The sequence below is a fragment of the Scyliorhinus canicula genome, chromosome 2 (genome assembly GCF_902713615.1).
Source record: "Scyliorhinus canicula chromosome 2, sScyCan1.1, whole genome shotgun sequence".
NCBI classification, from domain to species: Eukaryota; Metazoa; Chordata; class Chondrichthyes; order Carcharhiniformes; family Scyliorhinidae; genus Scyliorhinus; species Scyliorhinus canicula.
The window spans coordinates 19,617,898-19,634,572 of NC_052147.1; the positions used below are offsets into that span (position 1 = coordinate 19,617,898).

At 43.9% G+C, this 16,675-nt stretch overlaps 1 protein-coding gene across 2 annotated transcripts in view; it reads right to left on the minus strand.

Moving 5' to 3' along the window:
• Positions 1-16,675, minus strand: part of trip11 (thyroid hormone receptor interactor 11) — a 101,110-nt gene that overhangs the window by 70,583 nt on the left and 13,852 nt on the right. For both annotated transcript variants that reach the window (XM_038774568.1, XM_038774559.1), the window contains exons 2-3: positions 8,150-8,226; positions 3,843-3,953 (exon numbers count right to left, since the gene is read on the minus strand). In XM_038774568.1, the coding sequence (XP_038630496.1) occupies positions 3,843-3,953; positions 8,150-8,226 (188 nt within the window). The remainder of the gene's footprint in view (positions 1-3,842; positions 3,954-8,149; positions 8,227-16,675) is intronic.

Below are 16,675 nucleotides of genomic sequence, written 5' to 3' on the forward strand. Positions count from 1 at the left end.
CAGAAGTGTCCCAAAGTAATCACTGTGAACAAGAGAAATCCCGACCATTTCCCCTTCACTGGCAACAGCACCCACTTTGCAGTCCCCAAACTACTAAGACTGTCTTAACCAAAACCTGAACTGAATTACCAAGTCTGATAGAGAATGGAGAATGGGTCAAATGGCATGGACAAGTTTGGCCAAAGGGCCTGTTTTCATGCTGTAAACCTCTATGACTACACCAATAGCTGTCTCTTGACATGGGAATTAAGAAAGGACACTTTATTTCTAGTACGAGATGTTTACAAAGTAGGTTTCTTTGGTTCTCGAGTTGCACTGATTAATTTCAAAAAAGGGAATAAGTACTTCTACTGAACGACCCTGTTGCAATGTCATACCTGCAGAGGAGAACTGGAGGGAATGCCATGCTCATGTAAGAATCCCATCATTTGTCAGTTGGCAAGGTACACTGCTAAACAATGTGAATAAGTGGGCCCCACAATGCCAGTATGTTTAAGACTTTACAAATCTAACTATTCGGGATACCCGCCTTGCCTGCTTCCAAGTCGGCAGAGTATTTCTGGAATTTAACCAATTAAAATTATGGAGTCTACTCTCATGGTAACTTCACTCTATTTCTCCAGTCACAACCACCTGTTAGAAGTCATAGAGACCGTACAGTGCAGAAAGAAGCCATTTGGCCCATCGAGTCTGCACCAACCCTCTGAAAGAGTACCCTACCGAGGCCCACTCCCCAACCCTATCCCCATAACCCCACCTAACCTCCACATCCTTCCACTGTGGGAGGAAACCCAAGCACCCAGTGGAAACACACGCAGACATTGAGAGTCCACAGAGACAGTCACTCAAGGCCGGAATTGAACCTGGGTCTCCGATGCTGTGAGGCAGCAGTGCTGACCGCTGTGCCACCCACATTGCAGTTGCAGATAATTGGTAATCAATTTTTAAAAGTACCAGCACTCAGTAACAAGGAAGCATCTCCTACTGCCGATGAAGCAGATTAACTCAGCAGCATGCTCGAGGAAGAGCTACCTGCCCCGACTACCAAACTGTTGAATTTGCCACAGAGGGTTGACTTGGTTCTCGCTCCTCACTGCCAGTTTTGACCTTCTGTAGCTGTCCAACAAGTGAAGAGAATTGAATTTTTAGACTATTACAATGGACTAATGATTTCTTTCTGACATTTCCAAACATTTACCAACAAGCTTTGGAGATTTGAAAGTGACATTTTCCAGTTTTTAAAGGGATGTATCATATATATTTTATACCATGGGCAGCATGATAGCAGAAGTGGATAGCACTGTGGCTTCACAGCACCAGGGTCCCAGGTCCCACACTGTGGGGTGGGGGGGGGGAGGGAGGGTGGAAGTGAGAGCTTAAGTGGTCAGTGCAGACTCAATGGGCCGGGTGACCTCCTTCTGCAGTGTGTGTGTTCTATATGAACTCACAGCAGAAGTAGGCCACTCAGCCCTTTGGGTCTGCTATGCCATTCAATAAGATCCTGAGCTGATCTGACTGTAACCTCCTGCCCATCTGCTGCCTCACGGTGCCGAGAACCCCGATTCAATCCCGGCCCCGGTCACTGTCCGTGTGGAGTTGGAACATTGGATTGGTTTATTGTCACATGTACCGAGGTACAATGAAAAGTATTATTCTGCGTGCAGCTCAAACAAATCATGCCGTATATGAAAAAACACATAATAGGGCAAACAAACTACACAATGTATATACATAGACACAGGCATCGGGTGAAGATGTGTGAAGAGATCAGTCCGCAGACACATTCTCCTTGTGTCTGCATGGGTCTCAACCCCACAACCCAAAAAGATGTGCAGGGTAGGTGAATTGGCCACACTAAATTGCCCCTTAATTGGAAAAAAAGAATTGGGTACTCTAAATTTACAAAAAAAATAATAATAATAAAACTCTCGTGCCACATCCCCTTGTATCTCACTCTCCACTGCAACCAAGAGGAGGGACAAAAACCCTGTCAGTACCATCCTGAACCAGCCCTAAAATATAATAGTCAGGATGACCAGTCTTTCCAGCTGATAAGGCAGTGCTTGGTATGTCCAAATGACAGGACAGGCAAAATTGACAGATAGCATGAAGTGCAAACCTGCATTCTACTATCAGATTCCATTTGTTGTGTCTCCTCATTAAGCCTAATCAGGTACCATTAACATTTGAGCTGGCTACGTGTTCCAATATCATTCTTACTTCAAGCTTGGACTGAAAGGCATAACAAGAATTTTTAACTCTGAAAAGGTCCACTTTCATTCTGTCCACGATAGCTGCACAGAAATACAAACTGGTTGTGTGAAATAAGAATCTTACTAACTTCCTGAAGTTTGCTTGCCATGCAGGAGCATTATTACAAAGCAGTGCTTACAAAACTCCTTCTCGTGGCAATAAAAAAAGAATGTTAAATCCTGGTTAGTTCAGCTCCTATTATACTGCAGTGATCACGTTGAGCTTTTAAACTGGCCAGGAGCTGTGCATTAACAAATTATTTTGGTAATTAAATCTAGTGACTGTGTCAAATCGGTTTTTCAAATACAGTAAATTATGAAGAGTCTAATTTCCTGATTACGTGTGCTCATCCTCGGAACACACACCACATAACCCAACATTTACAATCCGGTACCCTTTCTTTTGAGGGTTTCACCAAATGCCTCTAATGCAATCCACTTCAGCAATTCAGATCCAGATAACAGGATGCATTTAAAAAAAAATTAAAAGTACAATTTAAAATGTACAATTTTTATTTTTAAAAAAGCAAATAAAGCCATTTGTTTTATGGGAAACAGATCTAGGATTCTGAAATTAAAAGCTGGGGGGGGGGGGGGGACCTTTTTACTTTAGAAATAGCAATTCACACACACAATTTGAAATGATCCTCAGTTTCTTTATCCATATCAGACTGGCTGAGCCATCAGTGGGCGAAGAGGAGAAAAGGAAACTAAAGGTGTGTTTGAATTTGGACTTTGATATTATTCCAGGGGAGGAAAAAAATCCACATTTAAGAACTCAAAAGCATTTACATTGATTAACTAACGACATCACATCAAAAAGTAACTGAAAACTTCCAGCCCTGACCTGCAATTTTTGCTATGGTAACTATAACTGCTAGAGATGCTACAACTGGTCTTATTTTAGCTTAATAGTGGGGCTCCCAGACCAATGGGCTGCACAGTAGCATAGTGGCTAGCACTGTTGTTTCACAGCTCCAGGGTTCCAGGTTCGATTCCCAGCTTGGGTCACTGTCTGTGCAGAGTCTGCACGTTCTCCCCGTGTCTGCGTGGGTTTCCTCCGGGTGCTCCGGTTTCCTCCCACAAGACCCAAAGGACGTGCTGTTAGGTAATTTGACATTCTGAATTCTCCCTCCGTGTAACCGAACAGGAGCTGGAATGTGGCAACGAGGGGCTTTTCACAGTAACTTCATTGCAGTGTTAATGTAAGCATACTTGTGATAATAAAGATTATTATAATTATTAGCCAGCAGACCTAACAGCCAGTCACTGGGTGAGATAGGATCTGGCAAATGCATAAAGCCTCGTCATCAAGTAGCTTGCCAACACTCTTTTTCTATGTTCACCCATGAAACATGATCACTTTGGCAAGTAGTGAAGACAGACGAGTATCCACAGAGAAAAAGTTTCTCCCATTAAACAAAAACTTCAACGTCTTTGGATAAGGGGAAAATAACAGCATGGAAAAAATGAAAGAAAATTAAATCTGCTGCAGTAGCCTTTTTCTAACAATGCACTTAGAAATTCATTTGATCTTGGAACAAGAGGTTCCACTGTAAGGAACAGAAATGCATAAAGCCTTTGACCTACATCTTTCTGCTGTAGCTGACTTCTGTATTCTGAAGATAGGTGCTTTATCTGGAGCTCTGCTGCTGCCTCTTTCTCTTCTAGGTCCGAGTAAAGTTTCCTCAACCGTTCGTACTGAAATTGGAAAAATGAATCTACTTTAACATGAAGGAGCACATGCAGATATGTAAAGGAACTTTTAATACACAGCTTTGTTCACCAAAGTAATCATTAAGAGATTTGGAGAACGTAGACTTAAATTCCTTCATTAGCTTCTATAAGATGACATGCACAAGTTCTACCATTCCATTTGTTTCATGGACCAATTACAGAGCGTTTATGACAGCTCAAAGGAATAAGCACCAATCACCTTAGAGAAAAAGGGGCTGGGAAAAGGTGCTCTAATGGTCTGAATGCTCAAACCACAGCCTGGAAATGTAGCATTTGTTACCCTTCCTTTTCTTCCCTCCTATTCACAGAGCTCAATCGTGCATCTCTTGGTTTCACTGTAGGCTGTTAGAAGCTACACTTGAACATGCTACTACATTTGACTCTAATAATGCATTCACACTCCACATGGTCAGAATAAATGCCAGAACTGTGTGTACAAATGCCATCTTTGAGAAGTTAAATTGCATGAGATGACCTGTCCAATGTAGGGAATCTTATTCTTCTTCACTCCAATATTATATTAAAGATTCCATTTGTTCTTCAATGAATCCTGTCTCTACTTCAAGTTAAGACAGCAATGTGGCATAAAAATGACCTTAAAGTCTTTGAAACTCTCCGGTTTGACCACTTCCATTTTGAGGTGGCAAAAGGAGTCCAGGGGCTTCAACTGTTAATGTGTGATGTTTCATGGGAAACTCAGTTCCAAAATTTTGGGACTCAAATTCTATAGATTGGTCCTGTTTTGATATAGTTGATATAAGTTGCGGATTCTAATGATAGTTTTTTTTTTTAAATGGTATTTTGCTCCTTCTTTGTATTTAACATGCTTATGAATAAAGTAAACTGTTTCAATCATGTGATGTTTTCTAACTTTTGAAACAGAAAATGGGGAAAGGACAGGCACCAGTGGCACAGTGGTTAGCACTGCTGCTTCACGGCGTGAAGACCCGGGTTACATCCCAACCCCAGGTCACTGTCTGTGTGGAGTTTGCACATTCTCCCCGTGTCTGCATAGGTCTCAATCCACAACCCAAAAAGATGTGCAGGGTAGGTGGATTGGTCACGCTAAATTGTCCAGTGTTTGAAAAAAAAATGAATTGGGTAGTTTAATGTTTTTTTATTATATTGGGGAAAGGAGCTTTTGCATTCATACAGGAGACGTGGCTTCATAATAATGGCCTGCACAGTAGCACAGCGGTTAGCATTATTGCTTCACTGCGTCAGGGTCCCAGGTTCCAATCCCACTTGGGTCACTGTATGTGCGGAGTCTGCACGTTTTCCCAGTGTCTGCGTGGGTTTCCTCCGGGTTCCCGGTTTCCTCCCACAAGTCCCGAAATATGTGCTCGAGGTGAATTGGACATTCGGAATTCTCCCTCCGTGTACCCAAATTTTCATTTCAAATAGACACCAGAGTGTGGCCACAAAGGGATTTTCACAGTAACTTCATTGCGTTGTTAATGTAAGCCTACTTGTGACAATAATAAAGATTATTAATAATCTTTATTATTGTCACAGGTAGGTTTACATTAACACTGCAATGAAGTTCACTGGCTAGGCAAATATTTATTGTACATCCCTAGTTGCCTTCGAGAAGGTGGCACCGCTGCACTCCATAAGGTGTGGGGACATGCACAATTCTGTTAGGGAGGGAGTTCTAGAATTTTGATCCAGCAACAGTGAAGGAATGGTAAAATATTTCCTAGTTAGGATGGTGAATGGCTTGGAAGGAAAATTGTAGGTCATGATGTTCCCACGCACCTGCTGCCCTCGTCCTTCTAGGTGGTAGTGGTTGTGGGTTTGGATGGTGCTGCCTAAGTGTCCTTGGTGAGTTCCTGCAGTGCATCTTGTAAATGGTACAAACTGATGCTGCTGTGCATCGGTGGTGGAGAGAGTAAATGTTTGTGGATAGGGTGCCAATCAAGTGGGCTGCTTTTTTCTGGATGTTGTCAAGCTTCTTGAGTGTTGTTGGAGTTGCACTCATCCAAGCAAGGGGAGAGTATTCCATCATATACCTGACTTGTGCCTTGTAAGTTATGGACAGGATTTGGGGAGTCGTGAGGTGAGTTACTCGACACATGATTCCTAGCCTCTGACCTGCTGTTGAAGCCACAGTATTTATATGGTTAGTCCAGTTAAGTCTGTGGTCAATGGTAACCCCCATGTTGATAATTGGGGATTTAGAGAGGGTATTGCCACTGAATGCCATAGGACGATGGTTAGAACCTCTCTTGTTGGAGATGTTCATCGTCTGGCACTAGTTTGGCGCAATGTTACTTGTCACTTGTCAGCCCAAACATGGATATTGTCCAGATTTTGATAGTTAGACGACATGGACTGCTTCACAATCTGAGGATTTGTGAATGATGCTGAACAGCAGCGAACCTGGGGAATCATCAGGGAACCTCTGCCTTATGATGGAAGGTCATCGTGAAGCAGCTAAAGATGGTTCAGCCAAGGACACTTCCCCTGAGGAACTCCTGGAGTGAAGTCCTGGAGCGGAGATGACTGACCCCCAACAAGCACAGCCACCTTCCTTTGGAATATGCAGGATTCTAATCAGTGGAGAGCTTTTCCCCCTGATTCCCATTGACTCCAATTTTTCTAGGGCCACTCGATCAAATGCACCATTGATGTCAAGGACAGTCACTCTCACTTCACCTCTGGAGATCTGTTCTTTTGTCCATGTCTGAACCAAGATTATAATGAGGTCAGCAGTGGCCCTGGCAGAATCCAAACTGTGGATCAGTGAGCGCGGGTTATTGTTTAGCAAGTGCTGCTTGATAGCATTATTAATGGCCCCTTCCATCCCTTTACTGATGATAGTGTGTAGACGGATGGGGTGGTAATTGGCTCAGTATACAGGACATACCTGGGCAATTTTCCACATTGCTCAGGAAATGCTAATATTATAGCTGCATTGGAATGGTTTGTTTAGGGACTGGGCAAGTTCTGAAGCACAAGTCTTCGGTACTATTGCCGGAATAGTATCAGGGCCTGTAGCTTTTGCAGTATCATTTCTGTCATTTCTAGGTATCACCTGGAGTGAATCAAAATGCCTGAAGACTGGCATTGGTGATGCTGGAGACATCAGGAGCGGGCAGCCTACATGATCTCATCTCTACTGCACCACGCCATAGCAAAAGGCTAATTCACATCCCATTGTTATACACAAGGACGCAAGTTTGTAGATTTACAAGATACGAGTCTGCTAATTGAAAATCTATTTTATGGTTAACATGAATTGTAAATAAAGGAAGAAAACCTAACTTTTAGCAGACGTCACAAGACCAACAAGCATACGTATCCAAATTATAATAGCTCTGTCTTACTTCCTTAAATGTAGATGAAAATGAAATAAGCATAAATAACCTGCAATAAGTGGCAAGTTACACAAAGAGCAGTGGGGACAAGCCAAAATAAGGCACAGAAGATGCTGTCTGCAGAAACTATAGCCAGAGCTGTGAATGTTGCTGCCAGAGAATTTCCAGTACCAGTTTGTTCCTACAATATTTCAAGATTCATGCAAAAACTGCATTCTTCACCATGTACAAAGTCCTAATTATTCAAGTTAATCTTGTAACCTCTAGTGGCGGTTCCAGGGATCTTTTTTCCAGGGATTTGACAGGTACTCGAGGAGGAAGAGCTTGCAGAGTTCTGGAAAAAAGTCAGGGGTGTGGGATTAAGCGCCACTGCTCTTTTGAAGAGCTAGCACAGGAATGATGGGCCAAGTGGTCTCTTTCTATGCTGCAAAGGTTCTTTGGGTAGTTGCATGTAGCTTACAGAGCAACTTTGAGGAAAGTTAGTTTTCAGTCGTCATCATTTAAGAGTTATTTTAATTTTGCAGTGTGTACCTTAGAACAAATCATGCCGAGGTTGCAAGAATTTCAAAATGTACTCCAGTGTAACACTTGCAACTGACACTATCAACAGCTTTAAAGCATTAAGACTGAGCACATGCAAGTACAGACAACCTGAAATAAGAGTCTAAATGCATTTCAATCAGGATCTAACATACAAAATCAATCTGAATCCAAAGCACCAAATGCAAATATTTTAATGTACAGGGAAAATTGAGAGCTTATTCTAAAAGGTAGCCAAAGTAGCGCCTCGTAACATTTTATTACTGAAGTGCCTGTAGCATAAAGTATTCACATACCAACCTCTGATTTTTGTGCTGAGTAAGATGTTTCAACATCCTTCAGTCTGGAATTCGATACATGTAATTCACTTGCAGCATCTGAAATTCAAGCACAGCACAGCTATGGGCATTCAATTTCACGTAGCTTATTGTTAGACCAATAATGCAATAGAATATACGATGTTAGAAATATTTCACTTCAATCTAAAGATGTGTTTTCTTAAAATAAACAGTTTGACTGAGGGAGCTCTGGCCATATACGGTGAACAAAATATCACTGAGGGTGGGAAAAGATCTAGAATGTTATTGTTTTCATTCCACTCGGAGGAAGCTACCGGCGTTTGTATGCTGCTGGCAGCTCGGGGCAAGCTTGGAAACCCACTGCAGACGAGTGTCTGCAGGAATACCAGTAAACTATCACCTTGAAGATCAAGGGCAGGAGTTGCATGAGAACACCATTAACTGCATGTTCACCATAAAGCTGCACACCATCCTGACTTAGAACTATGTTGTCATTGCTTCATCATCACTGGGTCAAAATCCTGGAACTCGCTCACCAACAGCTGAATGGCTGGAACAAAGCACATGAACTGCACCAGTTCAAGAAGGTGGCTCATCCATTGGCTTCTCAAAGGCAGTCAAGGATGGACAAGAAAGGCCACATTCCATGAATTAATATAAAAGAAGCTCTTGTGCCTGTGAAAATTATTTCTCAAAGGTCAAACATGAGGTGTTCAGGGGAATTGAAAAATTATTCTACATTATACATTATGCTGAATTGTCTGCAGATCTTCCCTTCGATATTAGCTCCATTGCAGGGTGATCTATATAGCATTGAGATTTATACAATTCCCTACTTCTAAAGTTAGCCTGTAATTTTGGCATGAAGCAATTAGAGGCCATCCTCGCGCGTAATGATTACGATGGCAGTGGTTAGCACTGCTGCCTCACAGCACCCGGGACACGGGTTCAATTCCAGCCTTGGGTCATCATTTGCTTGGAGTTTGCATGTTCTCCCAGTGTTTGCGTAGGTTTCCTCCGGGTGCTCCAGTTTCCTTCCACAGTCCCAAAATGTGCAGGACTGGCCCTGCTAAAATTGTCTCGTGTCCAAAGATGTGTAGGTTGGGCAGTGCGATGGCCTAGTGCAGTGTTCTTCAAAGTCGGGGGGCACGACCCGCGGGTGGGTCACGGGCAGGTGTCGGGAGGGTCGCGGAGCCGTTCCGCGGTGCTCCCGATCGCGCAAATCCCTGCACAGCAGCCGGCTTTTCATAACGCCGGCTGCAAGTGGCCGCGAACATGTTTTTAAAAAAATTTGGCCGCATTGCGCATGCACGCACGATGATCGGCACGCACACGCATTCCGCTAACATGTAAAAAAATTCAGCCGCATTGCGCATGCGCGCCCAATGAACGGCGCCGATACTCGCGAACGCATGCGCAGTGCAGCCGCTTTTTTTTTTTAAAAAACGGTTGCAGCTTTTTGTTTCATAAGTTCTGTAGTGGTTTTTATTCATTTATTTTATTCATTTAATTTTATTCATTTCATTTTGTTTTACAAGTTCGGGGGGTTTATTCATTTTTTTCATTTATTTTACTCATTTTATTTTTATTTTTTTACAAGTTCAGGGATGGCGGGGGGAGTTTATTTGATAACATTTTACAGGAAGAAAATTCAGAACTTTGGACAGATGGACACTCCATACTTTCCGACACCGGAAGGCTTCACCTTCATCCAACAGGTTCCATTGGAGGAGCGTGTACGACGGCCAAAGGGACCCAAAACCATTTCCTCCATTTTTGTCAGCAGCAAACAAGGTAAGAGAAAATGGTGGGTCGCGCAGGTCGGCCAGCGTGGGTCGGCCGGTATGGGCCGCGAAGGTCGGCCAGTTGGTAAAAATGGGTCCCCGGAAAAAAAGTTTGAAGAACACTGGCCTAGTGGTTAGCACAGCTGCCTCACGGCGCTGAGATCCCAGGTTCGATCCCGGCTATAGGTCACTGTCCGTGTGGAGTTTGCACATTCTCCCCGTGTCTGCGTGGGTTTCGCCCCACAACCCAAAAATGTGCAGAGAAGGTGGATTGGCAATGCTAATTTGCCCCTTAATTGGAAAAAATAATTGGGTAATCTAAATTTATATTTAAAAAAATAGATGTATAGGTTATGTGGGGTTAGGGAGATAGGGCAGGGGAGTGGGCAGAGCTGCTCTTTCGGCAGGTCAGTGCAGACACATTGGGCAAATGACCTCCTGCTGCACTGTAGGGATTCTATGGAACCCAGCACAGAAGGAGAAATACTGAGCGGGACAATCCTTGCATATTAATATTATTTCAACTTCAGGTTATTATAGTTACACTACCAAGCCACAGAGAGCAGAGAGACATGTGGATATAACGATAAATTTTGAGTCTGCCTGTCCCACATTGTTCTCAGAAGGTAAAGAGAAAATGGAAAATCTCAGCACGTCTGGCAGCATCTGTAGGGAGAAAAGAGCCAACGTTGAGTCCAGATGACCCTTTGTCAAAGATGCAAGAAAGTGGGAAATATTTATACTGCGGAGTGAGAACGAAAAATGAGTCATAGCCACAGAAACCCAGGGAAACGGAGTGCTAATAGCCACGGAAACGAAGGGGCAAGAGTGCTAATGGCAGTCCCCAGAGAGAACAAAAGGTGTGAAAGGCCAAACAGCAAAAGGTATTGTTTTAAAACCAGTCCTAACATTATAACTGCTCCAGTAAGAAAATCACACAGTAAATACACAAGAGATTTGTTTTCAAACTGGGAATGAGAATACTGCAAACACAGAGTAGCTTCTAAAGTATGATTACTCCGTGTGGAGTTTGCACATTCTCCCCATGTTTGCGTGAGTCCCACCTCCACAACCCCAAGATATGCAGGTTAGGTGCACTGGCCATTTTATATTGCCCCTGAATTGGAAAAAAAAAATTGGGTACTCTCAATATATTTTTTTAAATCCAAAAAGCGATTGTAGGCGCAGTATGAAGATGCAATTTAGCGTGGCCAATCCACCTACCCTGAACATCTCTGGGTTGTGAGGGGGGCGAGACCCACGCAGGCATGGGGAGAATGTGCAAACTCCATACTGACCTGGGGCCGGGATGGACCCTGGTTTTCAGAGACCTGGGGCACCAGTACTAACCACTGCACCGCTGTGCTGTCCCACAGCACATTATGCCTTTCAGAAATGCCTGAAAACACTTCACGTACAATCCACTACATTATAGTATAAACGGTCAATAAATTGCAGGCAAGGCAATTTTGTGGGTTAAAATTTGATCTAATATTGAGTATTGGGATTAATTATCTAAAATTTTACACAGAATTTCTACTTTTCACGGAAAACTTAACCAAATATTTCAGAAAATGTCACATTTGCTTGGAAAGGTTCAAACAACCCTTGTCAGAATTACAAGAATCACTCTCAAATTGAACAGGTGAGTTTCAGTCATTACTATTCATATTAGTTATTACAAAGTCCAGTCGTATGGGGTTTACATCACCCGTGAACTCTCCACGTTTGCAAATATGCATCAGTCATTCTTTGTTATCCCAGTATCAGCAATAGTCGCACAATTATTAACAGCTATTCAAAATTGACTTTTACCCTGAAGACTACACACATCTCATCTTGCACAATCACAGTTGTTGCCCTGTGCTCTCAAGACTAAAATGTGGACAAATCTAATTATCAAGATACTTCCACTCAAACGGACATGGTTCTACAGATCAGAACTGCTATCACCAATAGCTGCCCGCATCGCACAACACTGCTTATATTGTACATTTCAAACACGTGGTAATTTCACTTTGAAGAATTTTGCCTGAAAAGGGATTAGAAATTCATATTATGCTCATAAATTACATTTGGGCACACAATGGATTGATTAACTCCCAGAACATACACATTGCTCAGGATGAAGATTAGATCCATCAGTAAAGAACGTTTCTCACATAAAATAGAGGTTATTAGCACATTCTAGAAAGGTTTACACAGAATGTCAGGGAATGTTTTTTTTTCCAGATACTGGGCTGCAAAAGCAACCTTCATATTACAGGAGTGAGCAACTAAAAATTAGTAAGAACAGACCAATACCACGAGCTCTGGGTTACTTTCACCAAGTAGTGGAACGAGAGAGGTGCCCTATGTTTCTCCCCCGATTATTTGCATTTGCGATAGAACCTTTGGCCATCGCTTTGAGAACTGAGGGTAGGTAGTGAGGTATAATTAGGAAAGAGTGGAGCATAGGGTGTCCCTGTATGCTGATGACCTTTTATTTTATGTGACATACCTGGGCCCCATCATGGGTGATATAATGGAACTGAGGTGCGTTGGCTCCTTCTCAGGATATAAGCTAAGCTTGGAAAAGTGTATTTTCCAGTGAACCCCCTGGGGAGGGAGCCAACCTAGGAGTGCTACCATTTTGCAAGGCCGGTTCCAGCTTTAGATATCTGAGAGTCCAAGTGGCTCAGGATTAGGCCCAACTTCATAAACGGAATTAAACTAGTCAGGTAGATAGAAGTAGGTAGAATCAAGACCGACCTGCAAAAATGGGATAACCTTAACCTGTTCTTGGCGGGCAGGATCCACTTGTAGAAAAAAACTAGAACCTGAGGGCACAGCCTCAGGCTGAAGGGACGATCCTTCAAAACTGAGATGAGGAGGAATTTCTTCAGCCAGAGGGTGGTGAATCTGTGGAACTCTTTGCCGCAGAAGGCTGTGGATTCCACATCACAGTGTCTTTAAGACAGAGATAGATATGTTCTAATAAGGGGATCAGGAGTTATGGAGTGAAGGCAGGAGAATGGGGTTGAGAAACATATCAGCCATGAACGAATGGCAGAGTAGACTCGATGGGCCGAATGCCTAATTCTGCTCCTATGTCTCATGGTCCAGTTGATCAAGATGATTTTTTTTTATTCCAGTGTTTGCCAGTTTTACTTCCCAAATGTTTTTTGGAAGGGTCAAGAAGTTCATATCATCCTTTATATGGGCAGGAAAGTATGAAGCTTCGTGGAGCAGCCCTTCAAAGGGACAGACTATCAGGGGCCTGGCATTGCCGAACCTGACATTTTATTTTTAGGTAACTAATACAGAGAAGGTAATGGGTTGGTGTAGTGATCCGGGAGCTGCGTGGGTACAGATAGAATCACGGTCATGTAGCGGGGTCTAGTTTGTGAGCATTCGTGATGGCCTCGCTTCCATTCTCACCGCAAAGCCATCCGAGATGCCAAGAGAGAATATCAGACCAAGCTAGAGACACAGACTAGCATTACAGACTCTCGGCAGTTTTGGCAAGGCCTAAACAACATAACGGGCTACAAAGCGAAGCCGAGCAGTATCTCCAGCAGCAGCACCCCTCCCCGATGAACTCAATGCATTCTATGCTCGGTTCGAGCAGGAAACAACGATCCGCTGTCGACTGCCCCAGCAGCCCACACCCACCATCACAGCTCTCGAAGTCAGATCGGCCTTCCGGAAAGTGAACCCGAACGGGGTCTCTGGTCGTGCACTCAGAGCCTGCGCGGACCAGCTGGCAGTGTTCGCTGACATCTTTAACCTGTCCCTACTCCGCTCAGAGGTCCCCACCATCATCATCATCTCGGTGCCAAAGAAGAACCAGGCAACGTGCCTCAATGATTACCGTCCAGTGGCCCAGACTTAAATCATAACAAAGTGCTTCGAGAGGTTGGTCATGAAGCGCATCACCTCCATACTCCCAGAATGCCCTGATCCACTGCAAATCGCATACCACCGCATCCGGTCCACAGCAGATGCCATCTGCCTGGCCCTACACTCATTCCTAGAGCATTGCGACAACAAGGACTCCTACATCAGACTCCTATTTTTTGACTACAGCTCTGCCTTAAACACCATAATCCCAGTCAAGCGCGTATCAAAGCTCCAAAACCTAGGACTTGGCTCCTCACTCTGCAACTGGATCCTCGACTTTCTGACCCACAGACCACAATCAGTAAGAATAAACAACAACACCTCCTCCACAATAGTCCTCAATACCGGGGCCCCGCAAGACTGCATACTTCGCCCCCTACTATACTCCCTGTACACGCATGACCGCGTGGCAAAATTTGGTTCCATCCACAAGTTTGCTGACGATAAGACCATAGTGGGCAGGTTCTCCAATAACAACGAGTCAGAATACAGGCGGGAGACTGAAAACCTAGTGGAGTGGTGCAGGGACAACAATCTCTCCCTCAATGCCAGCAAAACTAAAGAGCTGGTCATTGACTTCAGGAAGCAAAGTACTGTACACACACCTGCCAGCATCAATGGGGCCGAGGTGGAGATGGTTAGCAGCTTCAAATTCCATGGGGTACATGATCTCCAAAAATCTGTCCTGGTCCACCCACGTCGATGCTACCACCAAGAAAGCACAACATCACCTATACTTCCTCAGGAAACTAAGGAAATTCGGCACGTCCACATTAGCTCTCACCAACTTTTACAAACGCACCATAGAAAGCTGCATCACAGCCTGGTATGGCAACTGCTTGGCCCAAGACCGCAAGAAACTACGGAGAGTTGTAAACACAGCCCAGTCCACCACACGAACCTGCCTCCCATCCATTGACTCCAACTACACCTCCCGCTGCCTGGGGAAAGCGGGCAGCATAATCAAAGACCCCTCCCACCCAGCTGACTCACTCATCAACTTCTTCCATAAGGCAGGAGATACAAAAGTCTGAGAACACGCAAGAACAGACTCAAAAACAGCTTCTTCCCCGCTGTTTCCAGACTCCTAAACGACCCTCTTATGGACTGACCTCATTAACACTACACCCCTGTATGCTTCACCCAATGGCGGTGTTTACATTGTTACATTGTTTACCTTGTGTTGCCAATTATGTATTTTCTTTTATTTTATTTTCATGTACTTAATGATCTGTTGAGCTGCTCGCAGAAAAATACTTTATTGTACCTCGGTTCACGTGACAATAAAGAAAAATCCAAATCCAATAAAGTATTTGTTAAATCCTGTGGTTGTTTCCACTTTGAAGATATGGAGACAATTCCGACAACGTTTCAAATTGGGGTCAGTGCTGAAGCTTGCTCCAACCTGTGCTAACCATCTGTTTGAGCCTGCGAGATTAGATGCCACATTCGGGAGGTGGGAAGGGAAGGAGCTGGATTAAATGGCGGTTTGCCAGTCTAGAAGAATTAACGGAAAAGTTTGGGCTCTCAGGTTCAGAGTCATTCAGAGAGCTTCAAGTTCGCAGCTTTGCGAAACTGAATTTCCCGACATTCCCTATGGCACCGTTAAGATCTCTAATGAGGGTTCATTCGCTTGCAGGGTCGGAGGAAGAACATAAGAACTAGGAGCAGGAGTAGGCCATCTGGCCCCTCGAGCCTCCTCCGCCATTCAATTAGATCATGGCTGATCTTTTGTGGACTCAGCTCCACTTTCCGGCCCGAACACCATAACCCTTAATCCCTTTATTCTTCAAAAAACTATCTATCTTTACCTTAAAAACATGTAATGAAGGAGCCTCAACTGCTTCACTGGGCAAGGAATTCCATAGATTCACAACCCTTTGGGTGAAGAAGTTCCTCCTAAAAAAGAGGGGAGCACTTCCGGTATTTTTGGACAGATCGTGTCAGAAGATTCATCGTCAGTGATGGGGGGTTATGGTTAGATGGGAGGAGGAATTGGGCCCATATTAGATGACGAGATGTAGAGTGAGGCCCTTCGAAGGGTGAACTCCATGTCCATGTGCGCCAGGCTCAGTTTGATCCAACTTAAGGTAGTTTTTAGGGCGCATTTGGCCAAGTCCAAAATGAGTTATTATTATTATTATTTTTTTTTAAACAGGGGTGAAGGACAGGTGCGAACTCTGTTCAAGAGATCCAGCTAACCACGCACAAATGTTCTGGTCTTGTCCAATCTCGTGGGTTTTTGGGTCTTCTTCTTCAGCACCATGTCAGCAATTCGGAAGATTGAGCTGGAGCCCAGTCCTTTGGTGGCCGTATTTGGGGTGTCAGACTCGCCGGAACTGCAGACAGGCACAGGAGCCGATGTCCTGGCCTTCACCTTGCTGATTGTCCAGAGGCGGGTACTGCTGGGGTGGAGATCGTTGTTGTGGTTGGGAGACCTGGCGGAGTTCCTATACCTCAGGAAAATCAAGTACACCGTTAGGGGAGCAATCGAGGGCTTCTATTGGGAGATGGCAGCCTTTTGTTGTCTATTTCAAGGAATTGGTCACTGTTCGTTGTTATGGGGAGGGGGGGGTTACGTTTTGGGAGGGGTTATTTTATGCCTTTATTATTTTATGAATATAACTGTTTTTACTCTTCCGTGTTATTGTGTATTGTATGAAGTGAAAAATGTGAATATAGACATCTATTTATTAAATTAATAACAGCGGGGCAAGAGGAATTTGCTGTAAATTCACAGGGCTAAGACTTATCAGGCTCCGATCACCTGTGGAAAGAATTCCTTCAATTGTATGACTGCACGCAACTGAGATCAATGCTGAAATCATTCATTGTAAACTGCCCCTTTGCATTTCTGTTAC